The following is a 12188-nucleotide window of genomic DNA, read 5'->3' as shown; positions in this document are numbered from 1 at the left end:
GAGGAAGAAGGAAAAGGAGGAGATGTAAAAGAGCCAGTCTCTCCATGAGTATAACACCCTTTGTGTCCAGAGATAAACTAGCTTCTTTCTGAAGCCCCAGCTGGGAACAATTCCTAAATTAACAGTGACCAACAGCCAATATCAATGACAGGTTTCTTTCATCTTAGACCTATTCTTTGTGGTTTAAAAGCATTTTCATATAGGATCTCTTTGATCCTATGAGAAGTAGAGGCTATTAACGCCCATTTTACAAGGGAGGAAACTGAGGCACAGAAGGGAGGTGGTTTGCTTAAGATCACGCAGCTTGTCAGCATCAGGGTCAGTGCATGAACTCAGTACAAACATCAAGGTCTTCTCCTCTACACTTTATCCCCTCTTGGGGGCAGGGCTAAGGTACCAGAAAAAATGACAGAAGCTTCTTAAAGTCAGAATTCCGCTGAGCTGAGCCCTGGAAATAGGCAAGATTCAAGATAGGGAACAAAGATGGGGACTGATGGAGACACCAACTGGAGACCAACTTGGGGACAGGCATGGTCTAATGCCCACTGATGGACCCCACATAAGAACAGGCATAGAAAGTGCCTATGAACTTTCTCTTCCAGAAGTTGCCCAAACTTCCAGTGCCCCCACTGCAGCAGACCCTGGCCACTTATCTGCGATGCATGCAGCACCTAGTACCTGAGGAGCAGTTCAGGAGGAGCCAGGCCATCGTGCAGCAGTTTGGGGCCCCTGGTGGCCTTGGTGAGACCCTACAGCAGAAGCTCCTGGAACGACAGGAGAAGACTGCCAATTGGGTAAGAGTTATTGAGAGGGGCAGACTGCAGGGGGCTGGCAAGGGTGCAGTGCAGACAAGGGACCCACAGGATGGGGGACAGGGAGTAGACTTGAAGACAGGGATTTGGATGAAGGGCAGGTAAGCAACAAAGATGGGACAGATTGGAGGAGAGGGAAGAGAAGAGAAACAAGGGTATTGCAAGGGACAAAAATGAGGGACAGACAGGATGGGGACCAAGAAGGGACAGATGGGGATAGAGTTGAAGTGATGGAGAGAGACAGGGTATAGAGGTGGAAGACAATGGGGGTCAGGAATGGGGGAATGGATAGGAGAGTGTAAGAGATAGAAATGGGGCAACAAGGTAAGACAAGGGACAGAGATGGAGACAGACGGGGGACAGAGATGGGACAGCAGAAGATGGGGATTAGCTCAGGGAAGCAAAGAAGAGGGCAAAGCAGGAATAGAGCACACGTAGGATGGGCAGGGGACAGGGATGAAGTACCAAACACCCAGAATAGGAAACTAGGATGGAAGAGAGAAATGGCATGGGGCAAAGATGAAAGTCAGTCATGGTGGACCAGAGAGCACACAGTTCCCCTAGCACATACCTGGGGCACAGTGTGTGTTTGTAGAGCGAATGAATGAGGTGTATGATCCAACAAAGTGTCCCAATTGTCCCGTGGGGCTGCCAGGATGGGACTGGCACTCTTCACAGGCAAGGTGATCTTGTTCAGAGGGGTGTGTATGACCGCTGGGAGTAATGGCGCCCCTCTCATTCTCCCCAACAGGTGTCTGAATACTGGCTGAATGACATGTATCTCAATAACCGCCTGGCCCTGCCTGTAAACTCCAGCCCAGCAGTGATCTTTGCCCGGCAGCACTTCCAAGATACAAGTGACCAGCTAAGGTGAGGCCACCATGCTCCTAGGTTCACAGCTTGAGAGTCTGCCTGGAGCCTAGCCCCAGCACCAGGAAGAAAAGATCGAGGCTTGTGCCTCGGCTGAGCTTTCTAAGGCCAAATGCCCCTGAGACAGAGGCTGTCCAGGCTGTGGTCCAGGAAATAGGTTAGATGAGGCTGCTATGTGAGTGACAAACACCCAGTCTTCCTCAGAACATATTTATTTGGGGTGGGGTGGGCACTAGAGGAGGTCATGGGCTCCCAGGTGTTCCCATGGCATTCTCCACCTGGCTGAGGCTCTGGAAGGAGGTGTGTATCCTCTGACCCCACCAGTACTTGAGGCTTGGACTTGTCCCTTGGATGCACTGCCCCAGGCACTGCCCCAGGCTGTCTGAGACGACCTCTGCTGTGGCCCCACCAGCCCACAGCTCTCAACAGAGGCTCCAAGGGGGTGGAAATGGTTCTTTCCTGCCAGCTGCCGCCACCAGAGCCTCTGCCATCTGCTGCAATTTCAGGGCTCACTGAGCCACTGGAATGGCCTCTGGGCCCACTGATGTTGATTGGGGGGCTGGGGGGAGCAGGAGGGGCGATGAACATATACACAGGGATGTGGCAGGGAGGAAGGGTCTTCCTACAGTGGTCTCGCAGATCCAAACCCAATGTGGCACAGCACAGGGACAGCTCAGAGAAGAAAAGCAAAACAAAAACAAACAAAAGAGGAGGGGCCTACATCGGCCAATGAGCAGGACTCAGCTGCGCCAGGAAAACCCTCATCCCCTCCTTCCTCGTGGGGACTAGCCCAACCCAGCTGCTGGTCAGGCAGCCTGCAGCCTGGACCTCCCGTGGGCAAAAGGAAGTGTGCAGATAGATGGATGAACAGCATCTGAAAACAATTGTCAAGCTGCATCCAAGGGGGCAGGGTCATCATCCATGGACAGTTAAGATGACACAGTCCTATGGCACAGTCCTCTGGTGACTTTTCTTTCCCCTAGCACCCACTTTCATTTTCATTAGCACTAAGGGGACCAAATTGTTGACTTTTCCTAGGAGGCTGGATTTCCCCAAACCTGGGTTCCCGGTCTAGCTCAGCCCCAGCACAGGCCTTTCCTAGGGACAACCCCCACCCCTGACCATCCAGCCTTCTCCTGCCTGCTCTCTGGCCTCTCCCAGCTTCCTCTCCCAACTCTTCTCCTCCTCCCCATTTACCCTCCAGGGCCCCCTCCTCCTAGTTATCTCCACAAGACCATTTTAATACAAGGCTTGTGAAAGACTGGCAGCATGCCTGCAGCAGGGTCGGGGAGGGATGGTTGAGCTTGAGAGAGGGATGTGGAGTAGAGGGAGAGGAGAGTGGGAGAGAGGGAAGGAGCCTGAGCCCCTAAGAGGAGAACCTCAGCCCTGATCTCTCTCTGCAGGTTTGCAGCCAGCCTCATCTCTGGTGTGCTCCACTACAAGACGCTGCTGGACAGGTAGGTTGGGGCCAGCCTGGGAAGGGTAGTGCCCTAATTTGGCACAGCCTGTTGAGTCATCTGTCTCCCTGCCACACTAGCCACGGAGCTCCCAGAGGCAAAGACCTTGTCTTTTTCCAGCCCTGGATTCCCGGGTCCTGTCACAGGGCAGGTAGACTCCTCACCCCTTCCCCATCCCAACTCCTCCAGCATCAGGATAATGTTAACCCCAGCTAACATGACTGAACATTAATGGTTCCTTTTCCTAGGGTGATCACTGTCCTTCCTTGATCTCTTTAAAATGCTATGTGCCTCAGGAATTTAGGGGATGCATGAGAAGGCAGAGAAGGAGTCATGGGAGCGAGGTGATGGTGGATTCATCCTTGCTAGTTGCCAATTGAGGGGAATGGTCTCCTCATGCTGAGCCTATGTACCAGGCTTCAACCTCTCTGGTTTCCTCTCCAGCTTGGACAGGTGTTCCTCAGATGATCTGTGGTGAAGGACCAATGTATTTTTTTAACTTTATGAAATGTAAAACACTACAAAAATGAATTCACAGAAAAATGGTACAAAGGCACAGAATACACAACCACATATTTTGTTTTTATTTTAGATTTAACACACATAGAATTCCTCAGTTAACTTGCTATAAAAGTTTCTGAGAGCTGCTTCTGCTTCTCAGAGTTCAGAGCGGCATCTGCACTTTGAGCAGCAGGGCCAGGGACACCATACCCTCACTCTGCCCCAGCTAATCTCAGGGCTGCCTCTTATCCTCAGGGCTCAGTTCACACCTGGTCCTTGTCACCCTGTCTTACTACCTGAAACCCTCTCATTTATCAGCTTGCTGCTTGTTGTCTACGCCCCACTTACACATCCCAGGATCTGTGTCCCATCACTCATGTTTTGTTTGCCACTATAACCCCAGATCATAGAAATAAATGTGCCTGGCACAGAGGAGTGCTCAATAAAATGTGTTGCCTGAGAGGGAGGGAGGGAAGGAGAGAGAGTGGAGAGACAGAGGGAGAAGGAGAAGGAGCAGGGAGGGAGGAAGGAGAGAGAGCTAGAGGGAGAAAGAATGAGAAGAGAGAGGAGGAAGTGGCAGAGCAGAAGGGAAGGGAGCGAGTAAAGAACACAAGAGATGCTGAGACCTCAGAAGAAAGAACTTTCTACCTTGAACTCAGAGAAGGCTTCTAGAAGAGATGATGGAAGAGTAGGCTCCTGAAAGAGTAGGAGTTTTCTGAACACGTTCGTTGAGCACAGGGGTGGGGTGAAGGCATGCCAAGCAAAGATCAGCACGAGTGAAGTCATGAGGGCAAATATGAAAGTTCTGTACATGTAGTGCCCGAGGCAGTGATGAGGGAGACTCTCAGAGGCTTGAGAAAACCCTGAGGACCCCTCCATGGGCTGTGGAAACACAGAACTCCACCACTTCAGAAAGTGGCTCTTTGACTGCCATCCTAATGCAGTTCTGGTGTTTGTGCCCTGCTTTGCCTAATCAAGTCATGTAGACCCAATTCTGATCCCCTGCTTCCCTCCCTGCTGTCCAGCCACTCCATCCCTCCTGACTGTGCTAAGGGCCAGCTGTCAGGGCAGCCACTTTGTATGAAGCAATACTACGGGCTCTTTTCCTCCTACCGGCTCCCCGGCCACACCCAGGACACACTGGTGGCCCAGAAGAGCAGTGTCATGCCCGAGCCAGAGCACATCATCGTGGCCTGCTGTAACCAGGTAAGTGGCCTGGCCCTCTCTGCTGCAGCCTCTCCGCCCTGGGGATGATGCATGAATACATATCAGTTCCTGTTTCACCAGGGATGCTCAGCCTCCCCTTCGAGGCACTCAGTGAGTTAGGATAGAGTAGGTTCTCTCAACTCCTGGTCAGTCCCATTTATCCCCATATTTATCATTTATGAGTACAAGGAGAGTCATCGATTGAGAATGACTTCAGTGGGCTCTCATTTTGGCCCTGACCAGCCAGGTCAGCTGGTCTGAATGGATGGTGGGCTTTTAATGAGACCCAGCGTGGCCTCAGCAACTCCTCATGAATAACCCAGGTGGCGGCCTTCCTGGAGACCACACACAGAAGATGGACACCTTTACGGACTGACTGTCCAGACCTCCATGTCCAGGTGCTAGGCTCAGCACTTATTCATCCCTCCTGATTCAGTAGTGACCTGCAGAGGTGCTTGGAATCCCCATCTGACAGAAGAGGAAATAAGGCCTCAAACAAGTTGAGTGGCCTGTCCAAGGCTGAGAAGGCCTTATAGGCCTGGCCAGTACTGCCCGCTCATACCCTGCCTCCTGCAGCTCAGGTCTTCACACTGGCTTCCAGGAGCCCACAAGGGCCCGTGAGGACCCAGGAGACAGGCTAAGCATGTAGGTTCCTGACCCCTTAGCAGCACTCATCAGACTATAGATTCTCTATATTGAGCTTCCACCTAATTATTTCATCTGACAAGAAGCTGTTTTGGGCCTTCTTTGTTTTGTTTTTTGTTTTTGTTTTTGTTTTTTTTTGCTTTTTGTTTTTGTTTTGGTGTGGTTTGGCTTTGGATTTTAGTGGGGTTTTTTTTTGTTTGATGTTGTTTTTGTTTCTTTTTTTTTTTTTTTTCTTCTAAAACCCAAGTTTGACACCTACTCTAGAGATTCCCCTGCTATTTGTGCTACCATGTTTTCTTCTTGGGTTCACCTGATACTTTCAGTCTAAGATAGAAGCTCAGTGAAAGTCTGCCATCCTAGGTTGGCTATTCCCACCAGAAGCCTCCCTGATGCAGTTTGGCCACAAATAATAACTTCTCCATCTTCATTAAAAAGACAAACTCAGAATTTCCCAGCTCCTGCATGTTGCACTATTCATCCATTCCAGAAATACTCTCAGGGCTCCTGCTCTGGACCAGGCCATGTATCTGTTGCTCAGGGCATGAGACCAGGCACTCATATCAACTGGCAGAAAAGGGATCTTGACTTGGGGCTAGGGATAAGACTTTTCACGAAGCCCAAGACCTTAGCTTCAAAGCTCCTGAATGACAGACAGCTCACAGGCCTCATTTGGAACACACACATGCACACATGTGTATGCGCACACATAAGGATAGAGCATTTTGCATGTTTTCCATTTTAATCTTCCTCTGCATATTATTTGCTAACTTGCTTTTTTTCTCCACTCACCATTGTGTTTGATGTCTATCCCTATAGCTGTATCTAGAACTAGTTTATTCCTATTAATTGCTGAGTGGATGTTCACTAGATGAATACACTACATCTAACTTAGCTGTTCCCCTGCTGAAAAATATTTGGTCTCTCTCTACTGTTTTGCTATTGCAAATACAACCTAAATGCACACTCCTTCACATGTCTTCTGGGCACGAGAGTATATGTTTCTCCAAGCCTTAGGCTAAAGTATGTATTTATAAGAGTAGTTGCTGCTGAATCATAAGGTATGCACAATTTAGCTGGACATACATTGCCCTCCAATAGTAGTTGTAGCAATTTATACTTAATTCCCCACAAACATAATAGTTTTACATGAAGTGAGAACCACAGAAGCAAGTTTTATTTTAGCTAAATTTAATCTGGCCTTCTTTGATTTGGGGAAGACTGGAGTCCAGCACAGTCAACAGCATTGGGTAGCTCCCCAACTTGTGACTGTTCAGAACCATCACATACCTTAAGATCCTTGGGCCTGAGTATCCCCCACCTGTGCTCACAGGTGAAGGCTCAGTGAAGGCCCTTCACCTTGGGCCAGCTGCTATGAGTGACGTGTTTGACCTGTTTCCCCCACAGTTCTTTGTCTTGGATGTTGTCATTAATTTCCGTCGTCTCAGTGAGGGGGATCTGTTCACTCAGTTGAGAAAGATAGTCAAAATGGCTTCCAACGAGGATGAACGCTTGCCTCCAATCGGCCTGCTGACGTCAGAAGGGAGGAGCGAGTGGGCTGAGGCCAGGACGGTCCTCGTGAAAGGTTAGCAGCAGTGCCCAGCACGTCTCCACGCTCATCTCATCATCATGCCCATTGGCTTTCCTTCCTCTACAGTCGGGCACCATGCCTCATCCCCATTTGCCATAGCATGGGGCGCTCAGGCCTCCCTCCAACTCAGGACCTGACAACAAGTCAGCTGAGGATCCTGGACGCTGACGGCACCTTTTGTACCCTCATATTTCATCTGGAAATATTCTAGCTTCCTGGGTGAGACTGACTAGCACTGGAATCTTGGGATGTCTGGGAATATTGAGGGAGGAAAGATTTTGAGCTGGAGGAAGGCTGGCTACAATTAAGCAGTTGTGCTTTACTGGTGGGCAGGGATGGTACTCATTTTAGGGGTCCGAGTCACTGGGAGAGCTGTCACATGGAGATATGGGATAGATCCCAGATCTGGGAGGGTGGCTCACTGCCTTCTTCACGTGATTTCTCAGTCCTCAAACTTTTCATCTTCAAACTGACCTATCCTTCTGGGTGGCTGCTGCTCTTATGAAAGTTTCTAAGCATTCTCATAAGAAAGCTGGTAATAGTCTTAAATCTTTTAAATCATCCTTCTGGAAACTAATTTTCAAATCCAAAGCCAGTTCTATTCCCAGGAATTGGATGGAATGCTTTCCTTTCTTGTCTACATTAGAGATTCCAGGATAAAGGTGAGGCTTCCATGTTCCTCCAGAGGTGGACCTCCATCTGCACCTTGGGCTCTCATTTGGCCAAGTGTCCATTCAGACTTCCTGAGGACCTGGGCTAGGCCTGGAAAATATAAGAGGCAGAGAGGATGAAGCCACTGCCCCTGAGCAGCCCCCTGGACAGTGAAAGGAAAGGCATGGGAATCAGATTCAAGTACACAGTAATGCAGCATCTACCCATGTAAAGCAATAAGATAGCAAGTACCAATAAGCGTTCCAGGACTTCATCAAGACGAGGGAGCCCTCCTATTTGGGAAGCTATTGAAAGGCTTCATTTGAAAAAGTGGGAATTATGCAAAGCTCTGAGACATGAGTGAGAGGGGCAGGAAGGAGGGGTAGCATCCAGGTAGGCAGGCGGTCTATGAGCAAAGCTAATTGGCCCCGAGGACGTGCCTGCCCTGCCTGGTTCTACAAGGAGAGCAACCAGCAGGCAAAGATGGCCATGCTGGATGTATGGAAAGAATAAAAAGGTGGTAGAGTCTGGTTCTCTGGCAATAGGCACTTGCATTTTCTGATCCCTCTCCTTAGAAAATTATTTCATCAAAGTTAACTAGCTCCTTGCACCATCCAGTGCTCAGCTCAGGTGTCACTGCCTCAGGTCCCCTAGAGCATCCCCACTCAACACACTGTCACCTTGTCCTGCTTTCTTACAATGATTGAAATTGTCACTCTGAATCTAGCTTCTCATTTGTCTATGCGTGCTGATTATCTGCCTCCCTTCCCTAGTCTCTAAATTCTAGGAGAACAGGGGCCTTATTTGTTTGGATTAACTTTTTAATCTACTTTGCCAAACACAGTGGGGCCCCAGTTATATTTGTCATATAGAAGAACGAATGGTTACTAATGATAGTAGGTCCCAGGCTTCTTGCCTACCTACCAGTTAATTATTTCTTTATTCAATCATGGGGCACTTACAGAATGCTCAGTCCTAAATCGAGGGCTGCAGGGGCCACAAGGGGGAATGAGACCTGACCCTGTTCTCACAGACCCAACTACCAAGTTGGAAAATTAATAACTTACCATTAGAAAGTGAGTTAATTCCCTCAGGAGATCATGGTGTAATCAAATCCCACTGTTCTCCCCTCCAGGGACAGAGACAGGCATCAAACAATCGCCTCTGCTTCCAATACAGTTTCCACTTTATTAGCCAGCCAAGCTATCTCCCTGTAGGACTGACAGGGATTGCCTTGAGGTTTAAGTGCTTGGGTTGTGCTAATCGGAATTAATTTGTTAATGGCACTTGATCTGGCTTTCTGAATGGAAGTGCTGTTTCTGAAGGAAGCGTGACAGAGAGGAAGGGCCCACACGCCTCTCCTTCAGAGATCTGATTAATCTGTGTCATCTGCACAGCAGGAAACCAGTCCTTCACAGAGCCCTCCTCCCCAGAGCCTCCCCTACTCTTGGAGGGGAAACCATTTAGGAAAGGATTTCAGTATAGATGGCAGCTTGGACTAAGTTTGATAGTAAAGATGAAAAGACATGGGTGGGGTCCAGATATATCGCAAAGTAGAAGTACAAGGAGGAAAAGAGAAGTGAGGAAGATTCCTAGATTTTTTAATTTAAGCAACCTAGTAGATGGTGGTACCATTCACTGTGATGGGAACCAGGTTGGCAAAGTGGCTACAGAATGAAGCCCTTTCTAAGTATGTCAGGTTTGAGATGCCTTGAGTCATCTAAGTGGAGATGTCAAATTAGATCTATGTGTCTGGAGCTCAAGAGAGAGGTCAGTGCAGAGACATAAATTTGAGAGCTATCAGCACATAAGTGATATTTAGTCATGGACCTGCGTGAGATCATCTAGAAATAGCAGAATGGGTCCTTGGAGGTCAGGTAGAGAAAGATGCAAAGGGGATTGAGAAAGAGCAGCCCATGAAGTCAAGAGCAAACCAGGAGGTGAGTCATGAAGATCCAAAGGGAAAGAGGAAGCAGCCAACCACTTGGAATGTTACTGGGACCTTAGGGAAGAACTGGACAGAGATGAGACACAGAGCTTGGCAACCCCAAGTCATTGCTGACCTTCACTGAGATCAGACTGGGGAGTAGGAAGAATGAATGGTTGTATGCTAGTAAGTGTGATCCAACAGCAGGAAGAAATTGATGAAACTGTCAATGAGTAGAATCAGTTAAGCATGGATGACTTTTTTCAGATATTTTGGTATTAAAATAGCAGAAAAATGGGGCAGTTGCTGTGAGAAGATGAGGGTCAAGAAAAGCATCTTTAGTAGGAGAGGCAAGTGCATAGTTGTATGTAGACAACTATATTGAAAGTACTCGAGTAAGAGAAATCATTAATGAGGACAAAGGAGAGGAATGGAGGCATGAGATTCTTGCAAAGGCAAAAAGAAATGGAACCCAGAGAATAAGAAGCCTTTGCTTGGTACAGGGGAAACTGAAACCTGGGCCTGCGGTCCATGGGCCTATGGCTGTGGTAGTGGGAATGCGAGAAGGTTCCTGACTGATGGCTTCTCGGTCTCAGATCAGCAGAGCCATGGCCCTGGGTGGAGAGAGGTGGGGGTGGGATTCTCAAGACAAAAGAGAACAATGAAATGGTCTCTTGGAAAACTTGATGAGATTTAAGGATTCTGTTGAGCTCATATTTAAGGGCTTGGGGGTCATACATTTTAGAAATCAATTAGCTTTGTTTTGCAATTTTTTGCCTCACAATGTACATCTTCTCAGGTTCAGGCAAAGAAAAATGGGTCACTAGGTTCAGCCTTGGTTGGAGAATATAACCAAGGGAAAGAGGGGGAAAGTATGGCAAGGGAATGGTTATAATGTTAGAGTCTGAAATGAGTAAGGAAGTGTAGTAGTCTGCTTGGGTCACCATATCAAAGTACCACAGACTGAGTGGCTTAAACAGCAGAAATTTATTTTCTCACCATTCTGAAGGCTAAAAGTCTGAGATCAAGGTATGGACATGGTTGGTTTCTTCTGAGGCCTCTCTCCCTGGCTTGTAGATGACTGTCTTCTCCCCGTGTTTCCTGTGGTCTCCCATCTGTGCATATCTCTGTCCTAATTTCTTCTCACAAGGTCACCAGTTATGTTGGATTAGGGCCTCATTTTACCTTAATTACCTCAATAAAGATCTCACCTCCAAATACAGTCCTATTCTGAGATACTGGGGAGTTAGGACTTCAACTTGGGGACTTTGAGAGGACACAACTCAGCCCATGACTGGAGGGAAATGAAAGATGGAGGTGGATGATAGACAGGGGGAAGAGGTAGTGATGTCAATGGTTTTGAGGAGTCAATGAGATGAGACATGTTACAGAGGAGGGACAACAGTGTGTGAATCAGAAGGTTGGAAGTGTGGTCAGAGTATGGGATGCTTGAGTCTGACACTTCAGAGGAGGTCAGTTCCTGGTAGTGATGAGATCCCAGGTGTGACTGTGGGAGTGGAGGCTAAGGTTGGACAGTCAAAGGTGGGAGATCAAGGGGCTGAGAGAAGAGGGCGAGTGTGGGGTGGGTCCCCCACACAGACATCCGGGCTGCAGGAATGATGGCTGGATTGGTGATGGAGAAGAAGGAGGTGAACCAGGAATCCAGATTGGCATGATGGGGAGCTGTGAGGAAATCAGGGGAATGTAGAGACAAGGGGGACAATGATGACGGGGGTGGGAAGGTAGAAGTCTAATACCTGGAGCTACAAAGGGAAAACAGGGAGGAGCCATGTAGGAGCAGGGACAGGGAAAAATACCACCTACCCCACCTGGCCCTGGGGGGCATGAGTGTGAAGGAAAATAGTCTCCTGGAGAGGGCACAGGGAAGTGTGTCCCTCAGGGAGGGCCTCCCTCCTGTTGAGGCAGAGGGTGAACAGAATACTCACTGAAGAGATTAACACTACAAGGGGACCCTCCATCACTATTCAGATGTCATGAAGGGTTCGAGAAGGGGAAAAGGTGAGGAGTGAGGGATGAGCCCATGCAGGGGACACTGGAGCAGCAAGCATGGGAGTGCTAGCCAGAGACCCAGGGATGGTGGTCATCATTGCAAACAATGCTTCCAAATCCTCAGCCTCTAGGGAGTTACTCTCCTGGTTCTGGGTGTGGTTGTAGGGGCTGGGGTAGGGTTCTGACTAGCCCACAACAGTATCACAGTTAACACCATGGAAAGCTGAAGTCCCAAGGTCTCCACCTTCCTTCCTGGGCACTGGGCCCAGGCAGGTACTGTCCAGCAGGAGGCTTCAACCAAGCTGAGCTCCTATTGTCCTGGTAGAGGTCTGGACCAAGGCACCTGAGCTCACACAAAATCTGAATTCTCATAGGGTGAACTGAGAACCAGTGGGGCAATTGATTTTATCAACCCTTTCTTTTTAGAGGGACTGTCTCTGATCCTTCACTCTGCTCCTCAACCAAAACAGCTCCCTCATCACCCACAGGCTCCTCAGCCTAACCTTCTGCTGTGACAGTGA

General features: G+C 48.8%; 1 protein-coding gene across 1 annotated transcript in view; it reads left to right on the top strand.

Moving 5' to 3' along the window:
* Positions 1-12188, top strand: part of CHAT (choline O-acetyltransferase) — a 49413-nt gene that overhangs the window by 3871 nt on the left and 33354 nt on the right. The window contains exons 3-7 of the mRNA XM_041745284.1: positions 603-794; positions 1564-1682; positions 3086-3139; positions 4666-4846; positions 6896-7073. Coding sequence (XP_041601218.1) covers positions 603-794; positions 1564-1682; positions 3086-3139; positions 4666-4846; positions 6896-7073 — 724 coding nt within the window. The remainder of the gene's footprint in view (positions 1-602; positions 795-1563; positions 1683-3085; positions 3140-4665; positions 4847-6895; positions 7074-12188) is intronic.

The sequence above is a fragment of the Vulpes lagopus genome, chromosome 2 (genome assembly GCF_018345385.1).
Source record: "Vulpes lagopus strain Blue_001 chromosome 2, ASM1834538v1, whole genome shotgun sequence".
In the NCBI taxonomy this organism is placed as follows: domain Eukaryota; kingdom Metazoa; phylum Chordata; class Mammalia; order Carnivora; family Canidae; genus Vulpes; species Vulpes lagopus.
The sequence above is the reverse complement of the archived record's forward strand: the minus strand, read 5'-3'. Positions and strand labels throughout refer to the sequence as shown.